The 27,708-nt window shown below is 55.2% G+C and overlaps 2 protein-coding genes across 2 annotated transcripts; both read left to right on the top strand.

Moving 5' to 3' along the window:
- Window positions 1-832: 832 nt before the first annotated feature.
- SETD1A (SET domain containing 1A, histone lysine methyltransferase) lies at window positions 833-22,751 on the top strand. Its single transcript, XM_065892800.1, has 18 exons — window positions 833-982; window positions 1,198-1,293; window positions 3,274-3,544; window positions 4,827-4,948; window positions 5,179-5,408; window positions 5,693-6,542; window positions 6,696-7,481; window positions 8,003-8,179; window positions 8,314-8,401; window positions 9,172-9,329; window positions 9,486-9,573; window positions 11,681-12,019; window positions 18,021-19,055; window positions 19,482-19,654; window positions 19,747-19,857; window positions 20,038-20,157; window positions 21,702-21,839; window positions 21,923-22,751. Exons 1-18 carry the CDS (start codon window positions 833-835, stop codon window positions 22,094-22,096), a joined length of 5,106 nt encoding a protein of 1,701 aa, XP_065748872.1. The 3' UTR covers window positions 22,097-22,751.
- A 573-nt stretch (window positions 22,752-23,324) lies between these two features.
- HSD3B7 (hydroxy-delta-5-steroid dehydrogenase, 3 beta- and steroid delta-isomerase 7) lies at window positions 23,325-26,873 on the top strand. Its single transcript, XM_065892782.1, has 7 exons — window positions 23,325-23,394; window positions 23,771-23,942; window positions 24,165-24,320; window positions 24,611-24,719; window positions 24,797-24,896; window positions 25,249-25,411; window positions 25,943-26,873. The coding sequence occupies exons 2-7, from the start codon at window positions 23,777-23,779 to the stop codon at window positions 26,356-26,358; spliced, it is 1,110 nt and encodes a 369-aa protein (XP_065748854.1). The 5' UTR covers window positions 23,325-23,394; window positions 23,771-23,776; the 3' UTR covers window positions 26,359-26,873.
- The last annotated feature ends 835 nt before the right edge of the window (window positions 26,874-27,708 follow it).

Below are 27,708 nucleotides of genomic sequence, written 5' to 3'. Positions count from 1 at the left end.
CCCCGTGGGTCTCCCGGCGGCGCCCGTGGCGAAAGTGCGAATACAGAAGCTGTGCCCGCTGGGCCTCGCGCAGGTGGCGGTGGTGTTTGGTGCGCGCGCCGGGGAGGTGGTGGGGGGGGGCGCCGCCACCGCCACCGCTGCGGGGCCGGGTCTCGCGCTGTCGCCGCCGCCGCCACCGCCTCGCGCCGCTGAGGTGCCGCGCGGGGTGGGGGGAGGGGGAGCCGCTCGCCACGAGCGGGTGAGTGGGGCCGCGCCGCGCGTGCGCGGAGGTGGGGGGGGCAGAACGCGCCGGGGCGGGAGGAGAGAGCAGCGGCGCGCGTTCCCCCCACCCCCCGCCCAGATTCGGGGCCGAAGCCGGGTCTCGAGCTCGGTCTCGCGGTGTTTCCAACGCCCCGAAAAGGTGCCACCTCTTGGCCAGAGGATCGGGGCGCGGGGACGCGAGCCGGTGTGTGGGAGCCGGAGCCGGGCTTGGCCTGGGCCGCTGGCCGGTGAGGAGGCGGGAGGGGGCGGGGCCTGCCAGGGGGCGGGGGAGGGGTCTTGTGCCGAGGCCAAGTGGGGCGCGCGCTAGGGAGAGCGGGAAGGTAAGGGGGCGCGAGATGGGCCTGGGGCCTTGAGGAGAGAGTTGGGACGTGGAGAGAGAATGGGGTGTTGTGGTGAAAGAAGGTACTTGGGAGAAAATCTGGGGGAGCCTCGGGTCATGGTGAGGTGTGGAAACTGGGGTGATGGGGGTACCTGGAGTCGGGGCTAGTCTGTGAGGGGCAGCAAGGGAGGCAGGCCTAAGTCCTGAGCCCCCTTGCGTATTCCTCTTTCCTGACAGTGTAAATGAGCAAAGATGGATCAGGAAGGTGGGGGAGATGGGCAGAAGGCCCCGAGCTTCCAGTGGAGGAACTACAAGCTCATCGTCGATCCTGCCTTGGACCCTGCCCTGCGCAGGCCTTCTCAAAAGGTGTATCGATACGATGGAATCCACTTCAGTGTCAACGTGAGTGCCCCAGGCTTTTCCTTACCATCTAGGGAACTCAAGCCCCGTTCTCTGTTACCTCTGTTCAGCACCTAGAACTCCCGTACCCATAGCCTGCCTTCTTTAAAGTGGGCAGCCAGCACCCAGCTCTTTTGCATATGGGTCTCCAAATGGGCTCTAGAGCTCAACACTGATTTCACCTTGAGCTGTCTTTCTGTTTCTGCTTTTCTTCCTAGGACTCAAAGTATATACCAGTGGAAGACCTCCAAGACCCCCGTTGCCACGTCAGGTCCAAAAACAGAGACTTTTCCCTCCCAGTCCCTAAGTTTAAGGTACGTGTCTGCTAGTCCCCTGGTGTGGTGGCCCTTGGAGGTGTGGAGGATCCATCCTGGTAGTCCAGTCTTAGTGTAGTGTAATAAAAGGGGGTTTTCCAATGAAAGGATCACAGCCAGATCTAATAATCTCTGAGACTGTGAGACTGAGTTGTTCTGGGCAGGAGGTGTGTTTATTTTCTAGAAAGATACAGGTGAGGTGTCTCAAGCAGGGGTGTTAACTTTTTGAAGGATGAAGACAGGTCTAGCTGCTGCACCTATCACTGTGTACTTCTAGACAGCACATAGCAAAACAGTGCCCTGTGTGTCGCCCCAGTTTCTCAGTTAAGCGGAGTGACAACACCAGGGACTCCACCCCTGGACTCCTCTGTTCCTCACCCCTCCTCCGTCTCGTTTCCTCAGAGGATTCCCATGTCCCTGTCCAGGCAGGAGACTCATCAGGCCTTGGAGCACTGGTCCTAGGAAACTAGTGGTTCTTAGTCTCCTTAGCTAATTCTTTCTTTTTCTTCTTTTTTAAATGAGTCACTTGTGGGATTCTCTCATCCTTCTTTTTTCACTTTGTACACTTGTCCTGGACAATCTCTTTCCCACCCACAACTTTGACTATTACTGAAATGTTGATGACTTCCAAACCTCTGATCTGAGCCAAGATCAGTCTCTTGAACCCCAGACTTATACGCTTGGTGGAGGGACAGCTCCATCTGGAGGCCCCATAGAAACCTCAAGCTCAAGAGATGTAAAACAATTATCTTCACCCCTTTAGTCCTACTGTTCTTTATATTTTCCTTTTATTGATGAATGGCAACACTATCTACTCAGCTGCGCAAGCTAGAAACCTGGGAGTCCTCCTATGATTCTTCTTTCCTTAATGTGTCACCAAGTTGTGCTGACTCTTTTTTCTAAACACGTCTCTTTTTACCTTAATTTTTCTATCTCTGTTGCCACTCCTTTAATACAGACTTGTATTTATTTCCCCTGGCTTCCTCGCCTCCGTTCTCCTCTCCATTTTATTGCTGTCATTTGTCTCTGGTTTTACTGTTCTTTTATTTTTATTTATTTATTTATTTTGCGGTATGCGGGCCTCTCACTGTCGTGGCCTCTCCCGTTGCGGAGCACAGGCTCTGGACACGCAGGCTCAGCGGCCACGGCTCACGGGCCCAGCCGCTGTGCGGCATGTGGGGTCTTCCCGGACCGGGGCATGAACCCGTGTCCCCTGCATCGGCAGGTGGACTCTCAACCACTGCACCACCAGGGAAGACCTGTTCTTTTATTTTACTTTTGCTGCCAAGTCCACGTTTTTTGTGCATTGGTGTGTATGATTATTCATCTGACCAAGCCTCGTCTCCTGCATGCCTGTGTTCTGTCCTGCCACGCACTTTGCAGTTTCTAGGCAATGCCATGTTATTTTATAGTTTTCTGCCCTACAGGTTCTGTCATTTTGGTGAACTCTGGTCTATCAGAAAAGCCCAGTTTGAATGACACCATCTTTATGAATTCTTTCCTGCCTCCAATCTGAACAAAGGTTTCCTTCTCTGGGATCCCAAACACCCTGTCTCCACCTTTGCTGACACTTGTTTTGTCATGTTGCGATTGTGTGTGTCCGTCTTGTCTACTCTTCTGAATAGGAATCTCTTTTTTTCATATCTTTGTATTCCTAGTGACCAGTCCTTGGTAATGACTTAGTAAGAGCTGAACTGGTGAATTATTTCCATATAACTAGTTCTTTCCATGGAGGTTTAGTTTTCAGTTTGTGCGTTTCTTTTCCTGGTTCTTGTCGTTATTCTGTGGTGAGAAGAATTCAGGGAAGAGAGGGGTCAAGACTGATGTATCCCTTTTTGGGACCCCCTTCCCCATTCCCTTGCCTCGCAGTTTCCCAGTTTTATCTCTCTTGGCCTCATGGATCTCGCTAAAATTTCCCAAAGGGCAAAGGAGCAGCGGTCAGTATTGAGACCCTGGACGTAACTACTGTCCTTTCCACAGCTGGATGAATTCTACATCGGACAGATCCCACTGAAAGAAGTGACTTTTGCAAGACTGAATGACAACGTGCGGGAGACCTTCCTGAAGGACATGTGCCGAAAGTATGGTGAGGTGGAAGAGGTAGAGATCCTTCTTCACCCCCGTACTCGCAAGCACCTGGGCCTAGCCCGTGTGCTCTTCACCAGCACTCGGGGAGCCAAGGAAACAGTCAAAAACCTCCACCTTACCTCCGTCATGGGCAACATCATCCATGCCCAGCTCGACATCAAAGGTGAGTTCTCCATCGCCTGCTGCCCACGGTTGGGCTCTGGCAGAGATGGTACACACAAATGCCTATTGGGGCCAGGCAGGTGATCAGGTTCATGATTTCTCATCTGAAACCTTTGGGCCAGGTGTGTTTCTGATATCAGAATTTTACAGAGAGTTTATGGTACAGATACGGGTTCTGTTTTGTTTTGTTTTTTTAACATTTATTTATTTATTTACTTACTTATTTATTTTGGCTGCTGCCGGGTCTTAGTTACAGCACGTGGGATCTTCCTTGCAGCATGCGGGATCTTTAGTTGCGGCATGGCGGGCTCTTAGTTGCAGCATGCGGGATCTAGTTCCCTGACCACGGATCGAACCCGGGCCCCCTGCACTGGGAGCGTGGAGTCTTAACCACTGGACCACCAAAGAAGCCCCCAGATACGGTTTTTTGTGTATTGTCTTTGGCAGGGTTGGGGCAGCACGCTTTAGTCTAGTGTATGACTGTATTTGCAAGAAAACTTATGAAGAGTCACACTAGGTAGGATGAATAAGAACTGTAGTAAATAGCCTGATACCAGGTTTTGACACCAAATTCTAAAAACACGAGGTTTTGAAATTTTGGATTGAGAATTAGGGACCTGTATAGGTGAGTGAAGCAGTCTTGGCTTCGGGAGGGGTGGGGACTGTGGCATACTGTCTAGTGGCATCGGAAGGAGGCAGCTGTTAGTTGGCATTAGCCAGTTTGTAAGTGGGAATGAGGACTAACATAGATAGTTCTTCTTAAAGCCAGAAATCTAGGTTCTTGTGTGAAATCTCTTGGGATTTAAACGTTGCATTCCTCCCTTGCCCTTGCCAATAGTTTCAGTGATTGTGTGGGGCAAATAAAACACAACGGTGGGCTGCCTTCAGGCTGCCATTTTGCAACTTTAGTTTATAAGATGAAGAGGATGGTGGGATGTAGCATCAGACAACTGGGTTTGAATTCTAGTTTTACCACTTTGTGCAGGTTAGTTTTCTTTAAGCCTATAAATTAAAATAGGGGTACGGATGCTCCTCTCTCCTGGTGGTCATCCAACATAGTAACGCACGTTAGAAGTATTTTTGTAAACTGTGAAATGTCACCCAATACGTTGTCTGTAGTAGTTATTAGGTAGAGATGAGGTAGAAGGACTGAAAGCCCCAAACCCAAGACTCCAAGAAATCTTAGGAAGCTTGAGGCCCAAGAAAGAAGTGTGGGGACATGAAATCAGAAAGGAGTTGTCTCCTCCATCTGACTCTGTTGGTTCCCATTTTCCTCCCTCCAGGACAACAACGAATGAAGTACTATGAACTGATAGTCAATGGCTCCTACACCCCTCAGACGGTGCCTACTGGGGGCAAGGCCCTCAGTGAGAAGTTCCAGGGCTCTGGTGCAGCCACTGAGACGGTGAGAAGCTTGTGGTTGCTTTTGCCCTAGCCACATGGGCCCGGTGCTTAGATGCCAGAAGCAGCCTTTGGGAGGTTCTGGACTCCATTGTTAAGTATAGGAAGAGCCAAGGAAAAGAGGCCTAGCTTTTTTCAAAAAGCAGGGAATTGGGGTTCTTGGTTTGGTGAAGGGCATATGGTCAAACGGTGCTTGATCTCTTCCTTTCTCCCTGCTCCACTCTCTCCCTCCAGACTGAATCCCGCCGCCGCTCCTCCTCCGACACAGCTGCCTTCCCAGCAGGCACTGCTGTGGTGGGCACTCCTGGCAATGGCACCCCCTGCTCCCAGGACACGAGCTTCTCCAGCAGCCGACAAGACACCCCATCTTCCTTCGGCCAGTTCACCCCACAGTCCTCCCAAGGAACCCCCTACACGTCTCGGGGCAGCACCCCCTACTCTCAGGATTCTGCCTACTCCAGCAGGTACAGTGGAAACACCCTCTGGGACCCCCAGATTCTGGGAGCTGCCACTGGGAAGAAGAAACCTAGAGTCTCTAAGAGGGGGTTGGGAGTAATTTGTCTTAGTTTCTCTGGATCCAGCCAACAAATCCCTGTCCTCAGGGAATTTACTCTCTAGCTAGGGACTTAGTAGCATGTAGATCTTCCTTTGGGGGCAGCATAGAGGGGTTTTGGGTACTGACAGCGGGGCAGCGGGGTTGGGGCATGCGGAGCTGAACCCAGCTAACCCCTCTGCACGCTTTCTCCAGCACCACTTCAGCCTCTTTCAAGCCCCGGCGGTCAGAGAACAGCTACCAAGATTCCTTCTCCCGCCGCCATTTCTCTGCGTCTTCAGCCCCCACGACCACCTCTGCAGCCGTCTCCGCCACCACTGCGGCCACCGCCTCATCCTCCTCCTCTTCCTCCTCGTTGGCCTCATCCTCTTCATCGTCCTCTTCTTCCTCATCCTCTCATTTTCGTGGTTCTGACTCAAACTACCCAGCATATTATGAAAGCTGGAATCGCTACCAACGCCATGCTTCCTACCCACCCCGCCGGGCAACTCGGGAGGAGCCCCCTGGGGCACCTTTTGCTGAAAATACAGCTGAGCGCTTCCCACCTTCCTACACCTCCTACCTGCCCCCTGAGCCCAACCGGCCTGCTGACCAGGACTACCGGCCCCCTGCCTCAGAAGCTCCACCCCCAGAGCCTCCAGAACCTGGTGGAGGCGGGGGTGGTGGGGGGCCCAGCCCTGAGAGGGAAGAAGCTCGGACCTCCCCCCGCCCAGCCTCACCTGCCCGTTCCGGCTCTCCGGCCCCAGAGACCACCAATGAGAGTGTGCCCTTCGCTCAGCACAGCAGCCTGGATTCCCGCATCGAGATGTTGTTGAAGGAACAGCGTTCCAAGTTTTCTTTCCTGGCTTCTGACACCGAGGAAGAGGAAGAGAACAGCACCACGGGCCCTGGGGCTAGGGACACAGGGAGCGAGGTTCCTTCTGGGTCAGGTCACGGGCCCTGCACGCCCCCTCCAGCCCCGGCGAATTTTGAGGATGTCGCACCTACAGGGAGTGGGGAACCAGGAGCTACCCGGGAGTCACCCAAAGCCAATGGACAGAACCAGGTGAGGTTGGGTTGGGGTCAGCCAGGGGAAGTCCCTGGGATCCAGGAGGCAGAGTTGGGAGAAGGAAGGGAACTAGGCAAGAGAACAGAGATTTGAGGAAAAGCCCAAGGAACAGGCAGTAGCTTTCTGTGACCGTCCTCTGCACCCCTACAGGCTTCTCCATGCTCTTCTGGAGAGGACATGGAAATCTCCGACGATGACAGGGGCGGCTCACCCCCTCCGGCCCCAACACCCCCCCAGCAACCTCCCCCTCCTCCCCCCCCTCCTCCCCCTCCCCCTCCGTACCTGGCTTCCCTTCCGCTTGCTTACCCTCCCCACCAGCCTGCCTATCTCCTCCCACCCCGACCTGATGGGCCACCGCCCCCTGAGTACCCCCCACCTCCTCCGCCACCCCCCCACATCTATGACTTTGTGAACTCCTTAGAGCTCATGGATCGACTTGGGGCTCAGTGGGGAGGGATGCCCATGTCCTTCCAGATGCAGACCCAGATGTTAACTCGGCTCCACCAACTGCGGCAGGGCAAAGGATTGACCACTGCCTCAGCTGGTCCCCCTGGTGGGGCTTTTGGGGAGGCCTTCCTCCCATTCCCGCCCCCACAAGAGGCAGCCTATGGCCTACCATATGCTCTGTACACACAAGGGCAAGAAGGCCGAGGGGCGTACTCCCGGGAGGCCTACCAGCTGCCTTTGCCCATGGCAGCCGAGCCCCTGCCCTCCTCCTCAGTCTCAGGAGAAGAGGCCCGGCTGCCTCCCAGGGAGGATGCAGAGCTGGCAGAGGGCAAGGCCCTCCCGTCGGCAGGCACCGTGGGCCGTGTGCTGGCCACGCTAGTCCAAGAGATGAAGAGCATCATGCAGCGAGACCTCAACCGCAAGATGGTGGAGAATGTGGCCTTTGGAGCCTTTGACCAGTGGTGGGAGAGCAAGGAAGAGAAGGCCAAGGTGAGGGCCACACCTGGGCCTGGGGAGACCTGGGGCTCCACTGCAGAGGATAGACCTCCGGCTTCTTCGGGCTACACAGCTCAGAGTAGAGAAGAGAGGTGATTGGGGCAAGTGGAGAGAGAGACTGTGGGCATTCAGTGGCGTGCACAGCTGGGCCCAGGGGAGTTGGGGGGCACACAGAACAGTAGAAGCAACAGGAGTCTGAGAGTCAGAAGAGCTTTCTCTTGGATCCACTGCTTCCTTGTGGTGGACGAAGCCCTTAAATCTCTCTGGGCATCAATCTGCAGGGTCTCCATTTGTAGCATGGGAATAATAGTAGCAGCTTCATAAGATTGATGGACTGAATGAGCGGACTTTCGAGAAAATGCCTGTACAGGGGCTGGTGCGAGGGAGGTGTGGCATAGATGTGTGTCAGATGGAGAAGTGAGTAGATGCATTTCTGTATTCCTGGGGCCTGGGAGTAGTTCTGAGGCAGGAGGGAGCGCCTGGGTTCTGGAGCTCGGTCCCCCTACTGCCTGCAGCCATTCCAGAATGCAGCTAAACAGCAAGCCAAGGAGGAGGATAAAGAGAAGACAAAGCTCAAAGAGCCAGGCCTGCTGTCCCTGGTAGACTGGGCCAAGAGTGGGGGTACCACCGGCATCGAAGCCTTCGCCTTTGGGTCAGGACTGCGAGGAGCCCTGCGGCTGCCTTCTTTCAAGGTACCTAGGATTGTGATCTTGCCTAGTTGCGTGGGGAGAGGGGGTTAAGGGGGGCTTCCCTTCCTTGGAGTAAGGGTGCTTGGGAACCGTGAGTGTTTGGGTTTTAAAGAGCACCATCTCTTTTCATCTCCCAGGTAAAGCGAAAAGAGCCTTCGGAAATTTCAGAGGCCAGTGAGGAAAAGAGGCCCCGGCCTTCTACTCCAGCCGAGGAAGATGAAGATGGTGAGTGGGAGGTCAGGTGAAGCAGAAAGGAGGAAAAAGGCTGCTTCGATTCTGATAGGAAAGCAGGAGGCAGGGATGAAGGGGTGAAGGTGTCTTGAGGGCAAGGAGCCAAGTGAAGATTTGGAACAGGTTACAGTAAAGCAGTTCTTTGAGATGTGAGAAGCTTCAGGTAGGGTTATCCCTGGATTTTAGCTGTGGTTTTTATTTCTGGTATGCTGACGTAAGTTTTCTGTGTTTCACTTTTTCCCCGTAAGAGAGGAATAATCATGAGGTTAAAGCAGGTTTTCTACCCAAGGTCGCTATCTAATGCTTAAGCATTCTTACACCCTTCCTACCAGTTTGTCTAAGTCTGAGCTATAGGTTGACAGCTTCTGTGGCGGAAAACTTCCTTATTGAGTCTGATCTGCTTCTCTGGAGACCCGTTGTCCTTAGTACTATTTTCTTGGACCAGACATAACAAAATCACCTCCCTCTTCCACCCATCGCAGAACAAGATGAAAGATAAAATGGGTGCAACGTGTTTAAAACTGTATAAAATGTGAAGTAAAACGTGTAGTTTTTACGTTTCTCTGCTGAGCTTCAACTTCTTGTCTGTAAAATGAGGTCTGTGTTGTGGGACTGTGAGGTCAGTGATGGTGTGTGCAGAGCTCCTTTCACAGGATAGGGCTACTCTTTTTTTTTTTTTTTAATTATTTTTATTTTTATTTTTTATTTTTATTTTTTTGGGCCACTCTTGCTGATGGTAAACTGCACTACTCATTTGGGCCTAGACGCTGAGCGAGAGAAGGAGGTTGGAGAGCCAGGACGTCCGGGGACCAAGCCCCCAAAACGAGATGAAGAGCGAACCAAGACCCAGGGCAAGCACCGCAAGTCCTTTGCTCTGGACAGCGAGGGGGAGGAGGCATCCCAGGAGTCCTCCTCAGAGAAGGTGCGGAGCTGAGGCACCCGGTCCCTGCCAGGAGCCTACGTCCTGAGTTCCTGCCGCCATAGCCAGCTTCTCTCTGGGCTGGAGCCCTGGTAGCTGTGCTTCCTGGAGGACCAGTTGTCCTTCTTCTGTTAATTCCCCTTTGTCCCTTTCCTTAAGGATGAGGAGGACGAGGAGGAAGATGAGGACGATGAAGAGCGTGAAGAAGCCATGGATGCTGCAAAGAAGGAGACAGAGGCATCAGACGGTAAGCATGCACAGATACAGTCAAATTCTGGGGAAGGAGGGACTCGGCCACCTGTCCAGCCCTTTCCGAGCCCATGTAACCTGCCTGCTGGATTGATTGGCCATCTTTGCCTTCCCCCAAAACAACTGCCTTTTAGCCCCATCCTTTGGAACCTTTGGCCCACTGTAAACAATACCCAGAACACTCCCTCCTGCTTACCTCTGAAACATGCTGTCCCCTGAAGACTACCCAGTACAGCCCGTTTATTTTCTCAAGATAAGGGGGCTGCATTCTGCTGCCCCACTTTGCCTTTCCCCCTTTAGGCACTGCTCTTCCGTTAAGGCCCAGCCACCGAGCTATGCCTCCTTCTTCCCCTTGCTGCAGCTGCTGGCACCAGACACAGCTCTGTTTCTCAGTTGGAACACCTGTCTGTTCCTCCACATTTATTGAGGCTTGAGTACACGGTTCAGTCTCTCTTTTATTCCTTTGCTCAGAAATAGATATCGAGCCCTTCCCATGTGCCAGGCACCGTTCTAGGTGTTAGGGAAATATCAACGACCAAGACACATGTGGTCCCTGCCTTATTGGAGCTTGTGATTGGTTAAGGGGGGGAGGTGGGGATTGACATACAAGTGGACAAATAGTAGCACCTCAAGAAGAGATACTTGCTTGAAGAAGATGAACAAGCGTAACGGGGTAGGGAGTGACAGGGTCAGGGAACAGGGGAAAGGTGGACTGTTTTACATCTGATGGTGAAGGGATGCCTCCAAGAGGTGCCATTTCAGCAGAGGCCAGAATTATGAGAATGGTGATCTGAGAGCCTCTTGCTCAGGAAAGCAGAGGGCGAGGTCATCTGCTAAGAGTGAGGGGTGCAGACCCCTACACATCCACTTGGTCACCAATTCCTGTCCGTTTTACCGCTTCAGTGTTTCTTGAATTTGTCGCCTCCCTTGTTCCTGCTCTCTTGCCTTTCTCACTCAGAGTCTGCAGCAGTTTTTTTTTGTTTGTTTGTTTAATTTATTTATTTATTTTTGTCTGTGTTGGGTCTTCGTTGCTGTGTGCGGGCTTTCTCTGGTTGTGGTGAGCGGGCTTCTCATGTGGTGGCTTCTCTTGTTGCAGAGCATGGGCTCTAGGCGTGCGGGCTTCAGTAGTTGTGGCACGTGGGCTCCAGTAGTTGTGGCTTGTGGGCTCTAGAACACAGGCTTAGTAGTTGTGGTGCACGGGCTTAGTTGCTCCATGGCATGTGGGATCTTCCCGGACCAGGGCTCAAACCGGTGCCCCCTGCATTGGCAGGTGGATTCTCAACCACTGCACCACCTGGGAAGCCTCTGCAGCAGTTTTGACTGTTTTCCCCATTTCTGTTTCCATCCCTCTCATTTCAATCCATTTTCTAGCCTGCTGATGGAATCTTTCCTAAAATGCACACCTGACCCTTTACTCTCCCCCATTAAGTCTCTTCCTGGCTCCGTGTCTTCCACAGGTGACTTCTCAGCCTGATGCTTTAGGCCATTTGTGATCTAGCTCCTGTTTTTCTGTTCAGCTTCATCCTGCCATTCTCCAGACCCCTATTCGATTATGTTCCTCCAAGACTCTGAAATTCTTAATTTCTTAGAGCCCTTCCAATGTATTACCACTCCCAGAGGCATAGACCATATAACGTTTTCTAAGCTTATTTTACTCTGGAATCCTTTTTCAGAGTCTGTTGTCCAGGCAGTGTCTATAAGACCCACTTTGGGAAAAGCTTTGATGGTTAGGGCAGGCTGCTTGCCAGTCTCCAAGGGCACCATCTTCTCTTACCTTTGACGTCCCCACTCAGCCCCTGCGTCTGCTGGGCGGACTCCTTCTTGTCCTTCTTGACTTCAGCATCTCCTTCACAGGGATGCCTTCCCTGACTTGATCAACCAGGCAGAATCCAGGGCTTCCCTTTGCCTGTTCCACTAGCCCTTCATACTGAAGTTTATCACACTGTGGACAGATTGGGTGCTTCTCCAACTCCTTGAGGGTAGGAATCCCCAGCACCTAGCACAGAGCCTAACACATCCCTAGTAGTGAGTCAGTGAATGAACCCACGGCTTGACCAAGTGAGGGGTCTTCTCACCTCGCCTGATTCCCCCTTCTGGATTTCTAGGCGAGGACGACGAAAGCGATTCGTCCTCCAAATGTTCTCTGTATGCTGACTCAGATGGTGAGAATGATAGCACATCGGACTCTGAGAGCAGCAGCTCATCCAGCTCCTCATCTTCTTCATCTTCTTCATCTTCTTCCTCATCGTCCTCCTCATCATCTGAGTCCTCCTCTGAAGAAGAAGAGGAAGAGGAGCAGCCAGCAGCCATACCCTCAGCATCATCACCCCCCAGAGATGTCCCTGTGCCCCTGCCAGCACCTGCGGAGGAGCCTGAGCCAGAAAGAGTTGCAGACTCCCCAGTCACACCTCTCCCTGAACAGAAGTCTCCAGCAAGACCTGCAGGTAGGTGGTATGGAACTGTTGTTGTAGTCTTTGTGTATGTGTGTGTCTGTCTTCATGGGAACAGTGTGGTTGACGTTTATTAATTGTATGCAAGTGTGTGACTTTGTTGGAAAACATACAGAATTGGATGGAAGTCACTATCTCCTGTCACTCCTCCCTTGGAGACATTTATGTCATAACACACTCAAACTGCACCACCATAAACAGTTTTCAGAGTTAGACCAGGGTGTTTGGCTACCAAAGTAAAACAGAATGATCTTTTCCCAAATAAGTTAAAGAGAGAATTCCCAACTTAGTAAATTTCTCCTACCAGTTTTTCTTAAGTGTCTTCCTTAATGTGTAGTGTATACCTGATTAAATGGTCAAATTGGATAGATAATAACTATTAACAACATAAACTCAGAACTTAATTCTGTCTTTGCTTTCCTTTGTGGATTTGTACATTCAATTGTTATTTTATATCACACGTGTAATGTATCTTGCTGAGTGAACTGTTCCTTCAGGCAATAGATACTTATTTAATGCATCCTTACAGTGGGTGCAAGGGATGTGATGGTGTGCACAATAGGCACTGTTTTCACTGTCATGATGCTCACGGTCTATAGGGAGAGACAGTTTAATCTTTACTTAAGAAAATCTGTGACTACAAACTGTAAGAGCCATGAAAGAAAAGTACAGGGTACTCTGAGAACCTGAGCATATCTGTGAGGAAGTCTTCTCCGCAGAAGCATCATCGGGCTGAAATCAAGCCAAAGCAGGCGGGAGGGTGTGATTAGCATGTGCAAAGGCCCCAAGGCAGAGTAAGTGGCATGTTGGGAGACAAAAAAGAAAGGTCATCTTCTGGAGAGCTGAGAGTGAGGGGGAGCTGGGGTGGCCTAAACTGGAGAGATTAGCAAGGGCTGGATCATGCAAAATGAGCAGGCCACACTAGGAATTTGGGCTTTATCTTGAGGGCAGTGGAATGCCATCAGAGGACTGACGTGGTTGTATTTGTGTTTTGAAAAGATGCAGTGCAGAGAAAACTTGGAGAGAGGCCAGAATTTGTGCAGGGAGATTAAGAGGCTCTTGCAGGAAGTAAGGCAAGCAGTGGTGGTAACTTGGAGTAGGTTGCTCTTATGGTGAAATTAACTCAGTTTTCAAGTTATCCTTCAAAGATGCATGTGGCCTTCCAGAGATCTCTCTCGAACATTGTTGAGAATCCATGGTCTGAGATAGGCAGTGAGCACAGGAAGACCTCCTAGCACTGAGGCGTTCTGTTCTGGCCCAGAACCCATGAGAGAAGGAGTCGAGGTTCTCGGAATTAATCCTAAGACGCCTCTCAGTCTCTCCGAAGTCCATCGGTGGCAGAAGAGGGGACAGCAATCTCAGTACTCTTTCATTTTCAGGGTAGGAAGAAAAAGTGGGATGTGATCAGATTTGCATTTCAGAAAGATCATTCTCGCAGGAGGGGGAGGGACGTGGAAGAGGTAAGGAGGGAGGTGGGGCAGCTCATGAGACGATTTGAAAGGATGCAGGTAAGCGAAGGGCCTGAACCAAAGCCAGGGTGGTTACAGTGAGGTGCAGGGAGTGGAAGTGGGGATGAGGGTTTCAGAGAAATTTAGCACATAGAACCACTTGGTTAAACTACTTACCAGGAAAGGAAACTGGAGAACCAGAATTAGGAAGAAGGCTGATGCATTTAATTGGGGTTAAGTTTCGTGTCGCTCTGGGACCTCCAAGCAGAAACAGTCAGTGGGCTGTTGGATCAATAGATCTGAAGCTCTACATCTGAAACTACCACAACACTGTTAATCAACTATATTCCAATATAAAAAGTTAAAAGAAAAAAGATTGAAGCTCTAGAAAACAGTAGGCTGGAAATGCGATAGGTATTTGAAAGTATGGGTGTGAATACACTTGTGTATACCTTGGAAGGATGTATGGAATGAGAGAAGGGGGCCAGAGCCTTAATTATCTTACAAGAGATAGGGGGGCAGAGTGGAGCCAGAGGAGGCTGGAAAGGAGTGATCAGAGAGGTGGAAGGAAATCAGGGAGCTCGGGTTTTCAAAAGGAGGGAGTGGCCTGTATTGGAAGGCCACAAAAGGAAAAGCATCTGTTGGATTTGTCAGTTAGGAGGTCACTGGTGACCTTATCAATTTCAGTAGCATGGCTCAAGTTAGGGGGTGTTAAGGAGTGAGGGCAGGTGATAGATAACCAGTCTTTTGGAAGGGTAAGCTACTCTTGCGAAAGAAGACAGTTGAGGGGTGGTACTTAATGATATTAGTTAACGTTAATTGAGTAGATCCCATGTGCGGGATCCCATGTGCCAGCCCTAGCACGTTGCAAAGTTGCAAATTTCACTTTCTCATTTACTCCTCACAACATCTCTGCTACTCCCATTTTACAGATGAGGAATTTGAGGCTTAGTGAGTTGTTCAAGGTTACCCAACTGGAATTGGAGAGACAGCAAGAAAATGCAGGGTTGGTGGAGGGTTAGCTTTTCAAAGTACGTGAGACTGGAGTGTGTTCATACACTGAAGGGACGAGGGAGCTGGTGGATGGACCAGGAGAGAGAGGAATCCTTGCTGGAGCCGCACACCTAGGGGGGATGGACCCTCTAGGTCGGATGCAGATCTCTCCATAAATGGGGAAGCAGGGAGTTGCGGGGTTTCAGCCGAAGGCCTCCTTTTCCTCTCTTCAGTAGGAAGGCAGGACATTTCTGAGCATGAGGGGGCATGAGTGGAGTAGAAGCCTGGAGTATGAGGAGGGTGGGGAGTGAGGATGAAAGCTGACTAGGATCGCCAGCAACTCAGAAGCCCTGCTGAGGCCGGGGGTTGGGGTGAAGGAGGAGAGAAGGCAGGTGGTTGGGTGGATTCCGGGTTAGGGGTCTACAGGGTGGATGTGGTGGAAGGCTGCGGAAAGTAGCTTGAAAGGAGAGGACAAAGCAAGGGCCGCTGTGGTCTGGGCACGACCCAGAATGAAGTTAATTTAGGGGGAGGGTGGTGGGCTAGAGGGCGGGGCGATAGAGGATGGGAAATTGAACAGGTACAGTGGGGTGAACTGAAAGGACCTGGGGAACTGTGGTCAGAGTGTCACCGTCCAACGTGGAGGGGGTGACGGGGTCGGGTGTGTGACTGGTGGAGGGTAGCTGAGGATGAGTGAATGTGAGAATCTGGCAAACAGGTGGGCTGTCAGAGTCCCTTAGGTAGATGGCAGAGGTGGGAGAGGAGAGGAAAAAAAAGGCCGGTCCCTTGGCTTTTAGAGAATGGTAGGGAGAACCGAGCTACCAAGGACACAACTGGATAGAGGCCTGTGTGGCCCAATGGCAGGAGCCTAGGAGAGGGCTTGTCTGGTAGATCCCAGGGACAGGGGCCTGGACACCTTTAGGACTTGCTCTTCTTCTGTCTTCCCCTCTGATTCATCCCTCGCTCCTGCAAATGGTCTTCCTTCTCCATTCCATCAGAGGATGTCTGCCCTCACAGACAGACTCCCTCCTGTCTTTTTTTTTAAGATTTATTTTTATTTATTTATTTATTTTGGCTGCGCCGGGTCTTAGTTGTGGCACGTGGGATCTTCATTGCAGCATGCAGGATCTTTTACTTGTGGCATGCGGTCTTAGTTGTGGCATGAGGGCTTCTTAGTTGCAGCATGTGGACTCTTAGTTGCGGCATGCGTGTGGGATCTAGTTCCCCGACCAGGGTTCGAACCCCGGCCCCCTGCATTGGGAGTGTGGAGTCTTACCCACTGGACCACCAGGAAGTCCCACCGCCTTCTATCTTAGAACCTTATCCTTAGGGAAGTTTCTTGGGCTGGCTTGGGTCATTTAGCCATCAGTTAATGATGGCCGGGGGACAGGGAGGGAGTGGGATAGGTCATGCCGTAGAAACAGTGGCTTCTGGGAGTTGTGTAGACTGGGCAGGTAACCTGAAAGGTGCCTCCCTAAATGATGAAAGGCCCTGCCAGCTTTCCTTTAGGACGGGGAGCAAAAGGGAAGTCTGTGGGAAGAAGCTGAGTTGAGGGTGGCGGGGTGGAATTTGTTCTCAAGGCCCAGGCTTCCACAGGGCCCAGTGGGCTAGGTCGGGAGGATGGATCAGAGGAGAGGTCCGCCCCAAAGCGCTGGAGAGGAGAGGATGTGAGAGGACTCCTAGGACCTGGGGGACCGGGGACCAGCACCTGGGACCTCACTAGCTTCAGAGCGTGGGTTACTCCTGGCTGAGAGCCCAAGGGTGTCCAGACCCTCGGGAGACAGGAGGCTGAGGGTGTGTCGGTTGAGGCAGTGGACACATGTTGGTCACTGCCTGCTCAGGCCAGGCCTGGTGCTGGCTGCCCTTTAGCTCTGTGGGTGGTAGGGCCAGACCTATAGCCGCTGAGTCCCAGGCTAGGAGGTCCAAAGCAGCGCGGGGCAGTGGGTAAGACCCCGAACTCAACCCAGGCTGCCCTGGGATGCAGGTCTTGTTCTGTCACTTGCTAGCTGGGTGACTTTGGGCAGGTTATCAGCCTCTCTCTGTCTTGACTGCCGTATCTGTAAGAAGGCATTAATAATAGTACTTACCTCATAGCGTCGTTATGAGAATTAAGTGAGCACTAACTGTATGTGAAAGGCTTGGATTGGTGCTTGGCACAAAATTCTAGCTGCTAATCCGCTGCAGCCAATTTGAAGATGGCAGTTGAGAACCACCAGCCTTCTGGTTCTGAGAGGAAGGTGTTACCAATGTCTGAGGAAACTGGGGAAGTCTTTACAAAGGTGGTGTCATTGAGCTGGGTCCAAAATCTGCGTGTGGGCTTTCTGGATGGGCAAAAGGAGAGAGGCATTCCGAACAAAGGGAACCATGTGAACAAAGGGAACCATGAGAGCAAAGGGCCGGGGGCCTGAAAGGCCATGCCTGCTTGACTGGCTAAAACCTAGGATGAGAGGGCAAGCCTGTGGACTGGTCATGGGGATGGGTCAGGTCTGCAGGACAGTGTTGGGCCCTGGGGAAAGGGCTGTGCATGCCTTGAGCAATGTTCAGACCCCAGCACTCAGCAGCAGGCCTGGGGGTGTCCACAGAGGGAGGATTTGCTCCCTGTCCCTGTTAGCTGGGGAGAGACAGCACTGCCTGCTCCTCATCCTTGGGACCTCAGCTTCACCCTCAGCTTCTCTTTATTTATTTATTTATTTTTGGCTGTGTTGGGTCTTCGTTGCTGCTCCCAGGCTTTCTCTAGTTGCGGTGAGCAGAGGCTACTCTTCATTGCGGTGCGCGGGCTTCTCATTGTGGTGGCTTCTCTTGTTGCAGAGCATGGGCTCTAGGTGCGCAGGCTTCACTACTTGCGTCACGCGGGCTCAGTAGTTGTGGCTCGTGAGCTCTAGAGTGCAGGCTCAGTCTTTGTGGCACACGGGCTTAGTTGCTCCGCAGCATGTGAGATCTTGCTGGACCAGGGATTGAACCCACGACCCCTGCATTGGCAGGCGGATTCTTATCCACTGCGCCACCAGGGAAGTCCCACCCTCAGCTTCTTGAGGGGAGACTTCCTGACCCCTTTCTCACTTGGGCAGGTCCACAGTGCAATTTTATAAAATAGTTTAATGAAAAGATTCAGTTTCTTACATTGTATCTTTTTCACCTCACTGAACAAAGAATATTGTTTGTAGTCAAAATAATGGATGCTTTAATTCAGATCTGGACAACTACATCCTGGTTATAAAATGCAGCTGACAAAAGGTCGTCTGATCTCTGTATCTAGTTGTTGGATGTGGTCCTGTCACCGCCAGGCTTGGTAAAAAGACTAGAGTCCAAGTGTTTGTTTCCTTTGAGCCCCTACCCCCGCCCTTCAGAGATCGGGCTGCACATGTGTTTCATGTGATTGTCTTCATCGGACTAGAAGTTCTGTGAGGGCAGGAGTGTCTGTAGGGAGCTGAGGAGTGAGGGCAGCTGGGGTGTGGACTCCCCAGGGAGGCTGGCCAGGTTCTTGCCGGTAGCGAATCTGTGATGATGTTCGGCCAAGAAGCTGACCCTCTCCTTTTCCCGTGTGCTTCCCTCCCCAGGTTTCACGGAGGAACCGCCCCCCAGTGTGCCCCAGCCAACCCCAGAGCCACCGGCTGGACCCCCGGCCCCTGCCCCCCGCCCCGACGAGCGCCCCTCCTCTCCCATCCCCCTCCTGCCCCCACCCAAGAAACGCCGGAAAACCGTCTCCTTCTCTGCGGTGGAGGAGGTGCCGGCCCCAGAGCCTCCCCCCGCTGCCCCACCGCAGGTCAAGTCTCCCGGCCCCGCCTCCCGCAAAGTCCCCCGGGCCGTGGAGCGGACCATTCGCAACCTGCCCCTGGACCACGCGTCTCTGGTCAAGAGCTGGCCTGAGGAGGTGTCCCGAGGAGGCCGGAGCCGGGCTGGAGGCCGATGCCGCTCCACCGAGGAAGAGGAGGCTGAGCCAGGGACAGAAGTGGACCTGGCCGTGCTGGCCGACCTGGCTCTGACCCCAGCCCGACGCGGGCTGCCCGCCCTGCCCACTGGCGACGACTCAGAGGCCACAGAGACATTGGACGAGGTGGACCGCCCGGGCCCCCTGCTCAGCCACATCCTCCTGGAGCACAACTACGCCCTGGCTGTCAAGCCGCCACCCTCCACGCCGGCCCCTCGGCCCCTGGAGCCAGTTCCTGCCCCTGCAGCCCTCTTCAGCTCCCCAGCAGACGAGGTCCTGGAGGCCCCTGAGGTGGTGGTGGCTGAGGCAGAGGAGCCAAAGCAGCAGCAGCAGCAGCAAGAGGATGGGGAGGAGGAGGAGGAAGAGGAGTCGGAGTCATCGGAGAGCAGCAGCAGCAGCAGCAGCGACGGCGAGGGGGCCACCCGGCGGCGCAGCCTCCGCTCCCACACCCGGCGCCGGCGGCCGCCCCCACCGCCCCCGCCCCCGCCCCCCCCCACCTTCGACCCCCGCAGCGAGTTTGAGCAGATGACCATCCTGTATGACATTTGGAACTCGGGCCTGGACTTGGAGGACATGGGCTACCTGCGGCTCACATACGAGCGGCTGCTGCAGCAGACTAGTGGGGCTGATTGGCTTAACGACACCCACTGGGTCCATCACACCAATATCCTGAGCCCCGGAGGCTGGCCTTCTCAGGACAGGGAGGCAGGCCCGGGGGGGCGGGGGGGCTTCCCTGCGGTCGCCCAGCCAGGCACTGTCCTCCTGAGATCGTTCCTGGGGTCTGCATTGGCCTCCTTCCCTGTCCAGTTCTCGGCCATGTTCAGCTTGGGTATTTATTTTTCCCCTGGCTACCAAGCCACCATTGCTCTCTGTTGCGTGCCTCTTTTCTGCCTCCCAGAGATTTTGTGGCAGGAAAGGTGGGGTCTAAGACTTATTTCTCTCCATCTCTCTGTCCTCACACTGAGTATGCTCAGGACCTCCAGCTAAGGTCAGTCGCCCTTTCCTTGGGCTGGGACTGCGGGGGAGAGAGGAGCGGAGCCCCAGGGATCTGGCTGGTGAGGACCCCGTTCTCTTCCTTAACACCCTGCACTCACCAACCTGAGCGCTCCGAAACGCAAGCGGCGGCCCCAGGATGGGCCCCGCGAGCACCAGACAGGCTCGGCCCGCAGCGAGGGCTACTACCCCATCAGCAAGAAGGAGAAGGACAGGTACCTGGACGTGTGCCCCGTCTCGGCCCGGCAACTGGAAGGAGCGGACACTCAGGTGAGGCTCTGCCCTGGTACCTGCCCACTGGCGGCATCTTCTTCCCATTAGTTCTCCTGTCACTTACCTCCTCCCTGGCCTGCACCTCACAGGGGACTAACCGTGTGCTTTCGGAGCGCCGTTCTGAGCAGCGGCGGCTCCTGAGCGCCATCGGCACCTCTGCCATCATGGACAGTGACCTGCTGAAGTTAAACCAGCTCAAGGTGAGGAGTGGGGACTGAGGAGGGAAGGGGCGCCACTGGAACACAGCGTTGTGGAGCCCCCTAGGGGTGGGCCGGCGGCGAGTGGCCAGAACACCCTCCTGCCCCGAGGTCTGAGGAGAGGCAAGCAGCAGCTAGGTTGAGGGGGACGTCCAGCCGCACAGTCTGCCTTCCGCCCTCTAGTTCCGGAAGAAGAAGCTCCGATTCGGCCGGAGCCGGATCCACGAGTGGGGGCTCTTTGCCATGGAACCCATCGCAGCTGACGAGATGGTCATCGAATACGTGGGTCAGAACATCCGCCAGGTGAGGCCCCACGCCCAGCCCCTGCATGACCTGACGGCAGCCTGGGATGCCCACATGAGAACCACCCGGCCCTCGGGGTTCCTCCTGGCTCTGAGACTTAGCCAGTGAAACCTGCTTTTCTTTTTTTTCCCTTCCTTCCTTCAACAACTAGTAATGGGTACTAGTAAACTAGATGTTAATGATCCAGCAAGAAACATAAGGATGGTGTTGGGTTGATACGAAAGGCGGTGTTCAGGGAGGCAGGGGAGGTGGGAGCACAGTGCTGTTTAAACCAGGGGCTGAAGGACGCTGAGCAACTCCCAGGCCTGGGCGAGGTGAGGGTGCTCTCCGCTGTAGGACGGCACGTGCAGAGACCTGGGTGCAGGATGCTCTTAGGGCAAGGAGGTCAGTGTGGCCACTTGGAAAAGCTAGGGCCAGTGGCAGCAGCGTGAGGCTGGAAGGGGCCGGTGGAGGCCGGACGCCGCAGAGTTTGGGAGCCACGTTAATGAGTTTGGACCAATGGTGAGAGGAGAAAAGTGGCTGCGAAGCGTTAAGCAGGAGAGGACTTTGGAAGTAAGTAAGTTCCATCTGACTGCAGCGTGCAGAGAGAACTGGAGGCTGAGACGGCGGGGTGGGGCTGTTGCAGAGATCCCAGCCGAAGGCGGGGGTGGCTTGGACTAGGCAGTGGGTCCAAGGTAGCAGGAGTCTGGGTCCAAGGTAGCTGGCAGGACCAGGCAACGAGTTGGTTCTGGGGAATGAGGGCGAGGGCCAAGGCGAGATGGTTTCTCGGTGCTGCCTTTAGCAGCTGGGAGTAGGTAGGGCTGCCAGTGAGATAGGGAGCGAGGAGGAGCGGATGTGTGGTCAAGATGAGCTCCTGTCAGGACATGTGAAGTTGCAGTGACCGGGGGACATCTACTGGGTGTCGCCCAGCAGTTCCACTGAGGTGGATTTGGCTGGAGATGGAAGTTTGGGAGGAGTTCCCGCCACTTAGCTGGCAGTTGAAGCCCTGGAAGAGAGTGAGTTCACCCAAGGGGAGTGTGCAGAGGGTTTATCGTCCTGTTTTCTGGGAAATGAGGTCCTCCCTCTACCCAAGAATGTGGGCCCTGGTGTGGACAGCAGCAGCCGTGGGCGCCTGTTTTGGAGAGAGGATCCTGGGAGAAGGGATGAGTAGGATTCAGTCCGTGAAACGGCCACTGTCATCTCAGGAACCGACCCAGTCCCCACGGGCTGTCCCGTGGGCCAGGCAGACACTCCAGGAGGAGACAGTGACTGCTTCTCCTGCCCAGTGGCCGGTGCAGACTTCCCTGGGGTCCTGTGGGTGACTTTGTCATAACGGCAGACAAAGGTATTGGGAGGTGGGGGTCCTGGAAGCAAAGTCAGGAGTCAGCGCCTTGGGGTAGCAGGTGCCAGAGGGAGAGCTGTGGATCCAGGACAGGCCAGTGAGGCTCCCAGGGCGGCAGCTGGGAGACTCCGGGCCCCCCATCACAGGGGCTGGTGGGGTCAGGCCTAGCCCGGCAGGAAGCTGAGGGGAAGCCCCCTGAGCATCGCACCCTGTCCTCTGTTAGATGGTGGCCGACATGCGGGAGAAGCGCTACGTGCAAGAGGGCATTGGCAGCAGCTACCTGTTCCGGGTGGACCATGACACCATCATCGACGCCACCAAGTGTGGCAACCTGGCGAGGTTCATCAACCACTGCTGCACGGTGCGCAGGGGCCCGGACTGGGGGGGAGCGGACGGGGCAGGGGCCGAGGGGGCGGCGTGACTCAGGCTACCCTCTTCCTGTAGCCCAACTGCTATGCCAAGGTGATCACCATCGAGTCCCAGAAGAAGATCGTGATCTACTCCAAGCAGCCCATCGGCGTGGATGAGGAGATCACCTATGACTACAAGTTCCCGCTGGAGGACAACAAGATCCCTTGTCTGTGTGGCACCGAGAGCTGCCGCGGCTCCCTCAACTGAGGTGGGGCAGGACTGGTGCCCTCACCCCTATTTATTCCCCTTGGTGCCCTGAGCTCCCAGCCCACCCAGCCTTAGTGGGCTCAGCAGGGCCCACATGCCCCATCTCCAAATGTGGGGTTGGGGGGCCCCGAGCCTAGCGAGGGAGCCTCAGTCCCTTGAGGCAACTTCTGCTTCCCTTCTTGCCCCTGCCCACCCACCCCGATTTTTTTTCTTTGCGGAGAAGAAGCTGTAAATGTTTTGTAGCTGCCAGCAGCTGTTTCCTGTGGAAACCTGGGGTGCCGGCCTGTACAGATCCTGTTCTTGGGGGGGGGCTGCATAGCCCCCTTGCTTTGTGTTAATGGGGACTTCCCCTCTGTGCCCTGCGTGCACCCCTCCCCAGTTTAGGGGTCTCTAGGGGCAGTGGCCATGTTCTCCCCCTGGAGGGGGGCCCTGCGCCCCCAGTCCTGGGGACTCTGTGCCTGGAACCCTGCCTCGTCTTTTGTTCCTGCCAGACCCTGTGGGTCACCCTCCCACCCTGGTGTCTGGAAGCTCCGGCTTCGCCAGGCCCGGATGGTGGGGGGCGGGCCCTTCCTGTTGGGCTGGACTGTACATATGTTAATAGCGCGAACCCAACGCCACATTTTTATAATTGTGATTAAACTTTATTGTTACAAAAGGGCTTTGTCAGTATCTTTGGGGAAGAGCAGGGTGGGATGGGGGTTGAGGACAGGGGGTGGGGCAGGTGAAGACAGGGAAATAGGTGGCCTGACGTTTGGGGTGGGTAGAGGGGCTTTTGGGCAAGATCCCAGACCTGCAGACTCAGCCACCATCACTTTGGGCCAGCAGACAGGCTGCAAGAGCCATCCAGAAATCCCCCGCCAAGGCCAGCCAGAGTGGGGCCAAGGTCAGGCCTCCCTTCCCTTCCCAGAACTACAGCTGCTGCTGGGCTTCTGGCCTCCTGGGAAATCCAGCAAGAGGGAAAGGCTGATATCATGCACCGGGAGTGAGGTCACCCTGCCTGCTCCATTCTGTGGCTGAAAACCCTACTCAGCACCCACCCGGCAGGCTCTGGCTCCCCCACCCCTCTTGCCCAAGTGTTGCTGGAACCAGATGCCAGTGCAGCCCAGAGCGGCCACCAGAGGGTGCCCTGTGGCAAGAGTGTGGGGGGCGGAGAGGTGGAGGCTGGGCTGGTCTCTGTTGCTGGAATGGGCCGGGAGGGAGGAGGAGCAAGCGGAAGGGGACGGTGTGTCGCTGGCCCAGGAGCCTGTAGAAGACAGCCTCCGGTGGCCGGTTTGGGCGGCCTGGGACCGTGGCTGCAGGTAGGCAGTGGTGACGCCAGGGCCCGGGGGTCTCTTCCCCCAATCCCAGCTCTCTTCGCCTTCCTCTACTCTGCCTCCCCAGCTCCCTGCCAACCACCCTTCGTTTTCTGTCCCAGAACCTCTCCCTCCACCTCAAACCCTGACCCCTTCCTGCAGGCCAAGCCCTCCCCCTTATCTCAGTAACTGCAGCCGGCAGGGTCAGAGGGCAGGTAGCCTGGCCACTGCACCGACAGCTACAGCCTCCAGAAACAGCTCTGGCCTCTGGGTCACTGCTCCAGGCCACTCAGCCAGGGGCCCCTCCTAGGAGTCACGGGGCCGCTGGTGCTGGGGCAGTTGGTGACTGACAACCCAGGCGCGCCAGTGTCTCTTTCCCCAGCCAGGCATGGCAGACTCTGCACAAGCCCAGAAGCTGGTGTACCTGGTCACAGGTGGCTGTGGCTTCCTGGGGGAACATGTGGTCCGCATGCTGCTGCAGCAGGAACCCCAGCTCCGTGAGCTGCGCATCTTTGACCTACACCTGGGTCCCTGGCTGGAGGAGCTGAAGACAGGTGACTGGTGGGGACGGGGTGGGGGTGGGGGTGGGGGCGGGGGAGGGTGTGGACTCCCTTCCTTGTGGAAAAGATGATGCCTGTTATGTTCTCCAGTGCGAATGGATAGGATGAATGAGTCACACTGGGAAAGTGTGGCTCCCAAGGGTGTGGGCCGAACCCAGCAGCTGGCTGACGGCCTCAGCTCTGACATTGCCTCTGGCTGCCCCTACCCACTCCCAGGGCCCGTGCAGGTGACTGCCATCCAGGGGGACGTGACCCAGGCCCACGAGGTGGCAGCAGCTGTGGCCGGAGCCCACGTGGTCATCCACACAGCTGGGCTGGTGGACGTGTTTGGGAAAACCAGTCCTGAGACCATCCATGAGGTCAACGTGCAGGGTGAGATGCTGTTCTGACAATGTCCTCAATACCCCCTGGCACATGGCCTGATCTTGGTTGCTTGTTTCCTGCCCCCCTCTTTGACCTTGACCTCTGTGATTCTCCTGTGACAATCGGTCCTGTGGACACTTCTGCCCCTGTCATGGCAGGCCGGCCCTCACTGACCTGCTGTGGTTCTCCCTGGGCCTGGGGAAAGAAGGCACGTGTCCTCATCCAGCTTTGGGATGGGGAGGGGAAAGACGCAGAGGGGGAGGAAGCTTCAGCTTGGATACACTCTCGCCTTCCCCCAGGCACGCGGAATGTGATTGAGGCTTGTGTGCAGACTGGAACACGCTTCCTGGTCTACACAAGCAGCATGGAAGTTGTGGGTCCCAACATCAAAGGCCAGCCCTTTTACAGGTGAGCTGAGCTTCCCCCAATACTTCAAGGGCCCCATCTCCCCTCAGCATTAAGAATCTTCCCTCTCCCCCGACTAGGGGCAATGAGAATACCCCATACGAAGCAGTACACAGACACCCCTATCCTTGCAGCAAGGCCCTAGCTGAGCAGCTCGTCCTGGAAGCCAATGGGAGGAAGGTGAGACTGGAGAAGATGAGATGTAGGAGACGGGGGCGGAAAGGGCTGCCAGGCAGAGGCAGAGCCAGGGCCTGTGGGCTCCTTTTTTTTTTTCCTCTTTTGGCCACACTGCACGGCATGCGGGATCTTAGTTCCCCCACCAGGGAATCGAACCCCAGCCCCCTGCGGTGGAAGGGCAGAGTCTTAACCACTGGACCACCAGGGCAGGCCCTGGTTTTTTGTTTGTTCATTTCTTACTGTGGGCTCCTTTGCATCCTGCCCTGGATTCCTTCCATCTCCAGCTTGAGGAGATCAGGGCAGAAGGCAAACCACCGGGTCCTAGGTCTTAGAAGTGCCTGCCTTTTGCCCCCAGGTCCTTGGGGGGTTGCCCCTCGTGACATGTGCCCTGCGTCCCACCGGTATCTACGGCGAAGGCCACCAGATCATGAGGGACTTCTACCACCAGGGCCTGCGCCTGGGGGGTCGGCTCTTCCGGGCCATTCCAGCCTCTGTGGAGCACGGCCGGGTCTACGTGGGTGAGGCCCGGGCTAGGCGTTGGGGGAGGCTAAAAAAACAGGGCAGGACCCACATGGTACTGGGGCAAGGGGGTGTTCTATACTCTGGCTAAAAAAGGATGGTCTATACATGGGCCAGAGCAGACTATGATATGTGGGCATCGTCTGCAGGGGCCACAGACAAAACAGTGTCCATGCCAGTTGGGAAGGCTGAGATCGATACCGTGTCATAGGCTGAGGAAAGGGTTGCAGTTTTGTGAGCAGCATCTTCCCAGGAGAGGAGAGGGGGAGCATCTACCCGGGACTAACAGAAGAAGGAGTAGCATCCATATAGGCTGGCCTGGGAGAGTAAATGGCTACAGGGGCCTGGAAGAAAGCAGCCTTCAGCAGGGCCGTAGTTATGTGGGCAGCATCTACATGGGCCCAAGGACGGGGTGGCTTGTCCATGCCCTGGCCCAGAATAGAGCAGTATCTACATGGTTGCAAGGGCATTCAAGGACATATCCGCCCCCGGTTCTCTCCTCGGCACCCCCTCTCCCCTGCTACCCACAGGTAACGTGGCCTGGATGCACGTGCTGGTGGCCCGGGAGCTAGAGCACCGAGCTGCACTCATGGGTGGCCAGGTGTACTTCTGCTATGACAACTCACCCTACAAGAGCTATGAGGACTTCAACATGGAGTTCCTGGGCCCCTGTGGACTCCGGCTGGTGGGCACCCGCCCACTGTTGCCCTACTGGCTGCTGTTGTTTCTGGCTGCCCTCAATGTCCTGCTGCAGTGGCTGCTGCGGCCGCTGCTGCTCTATGCGCCCCTGCTCAACCCCTACACGCTGGCTATGGCCAACACCACCTTCACCGTCAGCACCGACAAGGCTCGGCGCCATTTTGGCTATGAGCCCCTGTTCTCCTGGGAGGAGAGCAGGACCCGCACCATCCGCTGGGTGCAGGCCGTGGAGGGCTCAGCCCAGTGATGGTGGAGCTGGGCCTGGAGGCCAGCGTGGCACAGCCATCCAGGTCCAGAGCCCTCAGACCCTGGTGGGGAGGGAGGGCTACATTCTAGAGCCGGAGGAGGAGGGGTCTGGTGCCAGACTGGCTGTCCTAGAGCTCTCCACATTGTAATTCATGAGCCTCGAGCCTGTGTCCTAATACCCCTCAGTTCTAGGGCAGGGTTTTGGAGCAAGTGTGTCTTCACTCTCAACCCAGGCCTGACGGCTGGTTGGCGAGGGTCTGATTCCCCTGACGTTCTCCACGGTCCCATCCATTTCTGGCTTTTCAAGCAGGAAGTGGGTAGAAGTTCCACAGGGCCTCGTGCTGGACCTCGGATATCCAGGTGTGATCCTCAGACCCGGGTTCAGAGTGAAGATGCTTTCTGGCTCCTCCCACCACCTTTGTCCCTCCTTGGGGTTCATAGTCCCATTATTTTAAAACATTTATTACCCTTGGACATTTATCTTTTAATTCTCTTCAACGAAGGCTCAGGAAATCTGTGTATTTTCACCTCTTGCCACCCCTCTACCCAAATCAGTTCCTGCAGCACTGTTTGATCTCTGCCCGAGGATGCCCCAGTAATGCTGTACCAGTCCAAGCCCTGAATTAAAGCTCCTTCTCCGAGCCCGTGTCCATCCACCTGTCCGGCTCCCACACCCGCCTCCCCCATGTCTCCCACTCCCCACGGCGCCCGTCCCGTGTGGGGACAGAAGGAAGGGAGCACACAGCACGCCCGCTGTTGGATTGGTTGCTATTTCTCCCGTCCCACGGGGCCCGACCCGGCCCGGGGTGGGGGTGAGGGGCTCTGGGGACAGGACATGCAGGGCTGGGAGGGGGGCAGAATTTTCCTGTGTTTTATCCATTTGCAACTTGGTCACCAATAGAGAGAAATGGGACTCTGAGGGCTAACAGGAGAGGGTGGCCTGGCTCTGGGCCCCCAGCCAGGCCCCAGGAGTCCTGTTCCCTCTGGGGAGGAGAGGGAAAGAGCTCTAGAAACCAACGGAGAAACAGAAGGGGCAGGGGCTCATGTCAGCAAACACGGCTATATCACGTGACACGCCAGCGACACAGAAACGCCAACGCACACGGCTGCACAGCAGGCGGGGTGGGGGAGGAGAGAGCCGGGGGCCACCCATCTTGTCCTCTGCGGGGCAGGCTGGGAATGGGGCAGGGTGAATGCATAGAACACATCATGTACGCACGCTCGAGGCGTGGCAAGAGCGTGCATCAACCCACAGGCACATGGGACGGACACGCAGTGTGCTTTGTGAGAGGCAGGGGGAGGGAGAAAGGGGGAGGGGAAGCAGCGAGCCCTGGCCAGGTCCGGGACCACC

This window comes from Phocoena phocoena, chromosome 15 (genome assembly GCF_963924675.1).
Source record: "Phocoena phocoena chromosome 15, mPhoPho1.1, whole genome shotgun sequence".
NCBI classification, from domain to species: Eukaryota; Metazoa; Chordata; class Mammalia; order Artiodactyla; family Phocoenidae; genus Phocoena; species Phocoena phocoena.
This window is presented reverse-complemented; position numbering and strand designations above follow the sequence as displayed.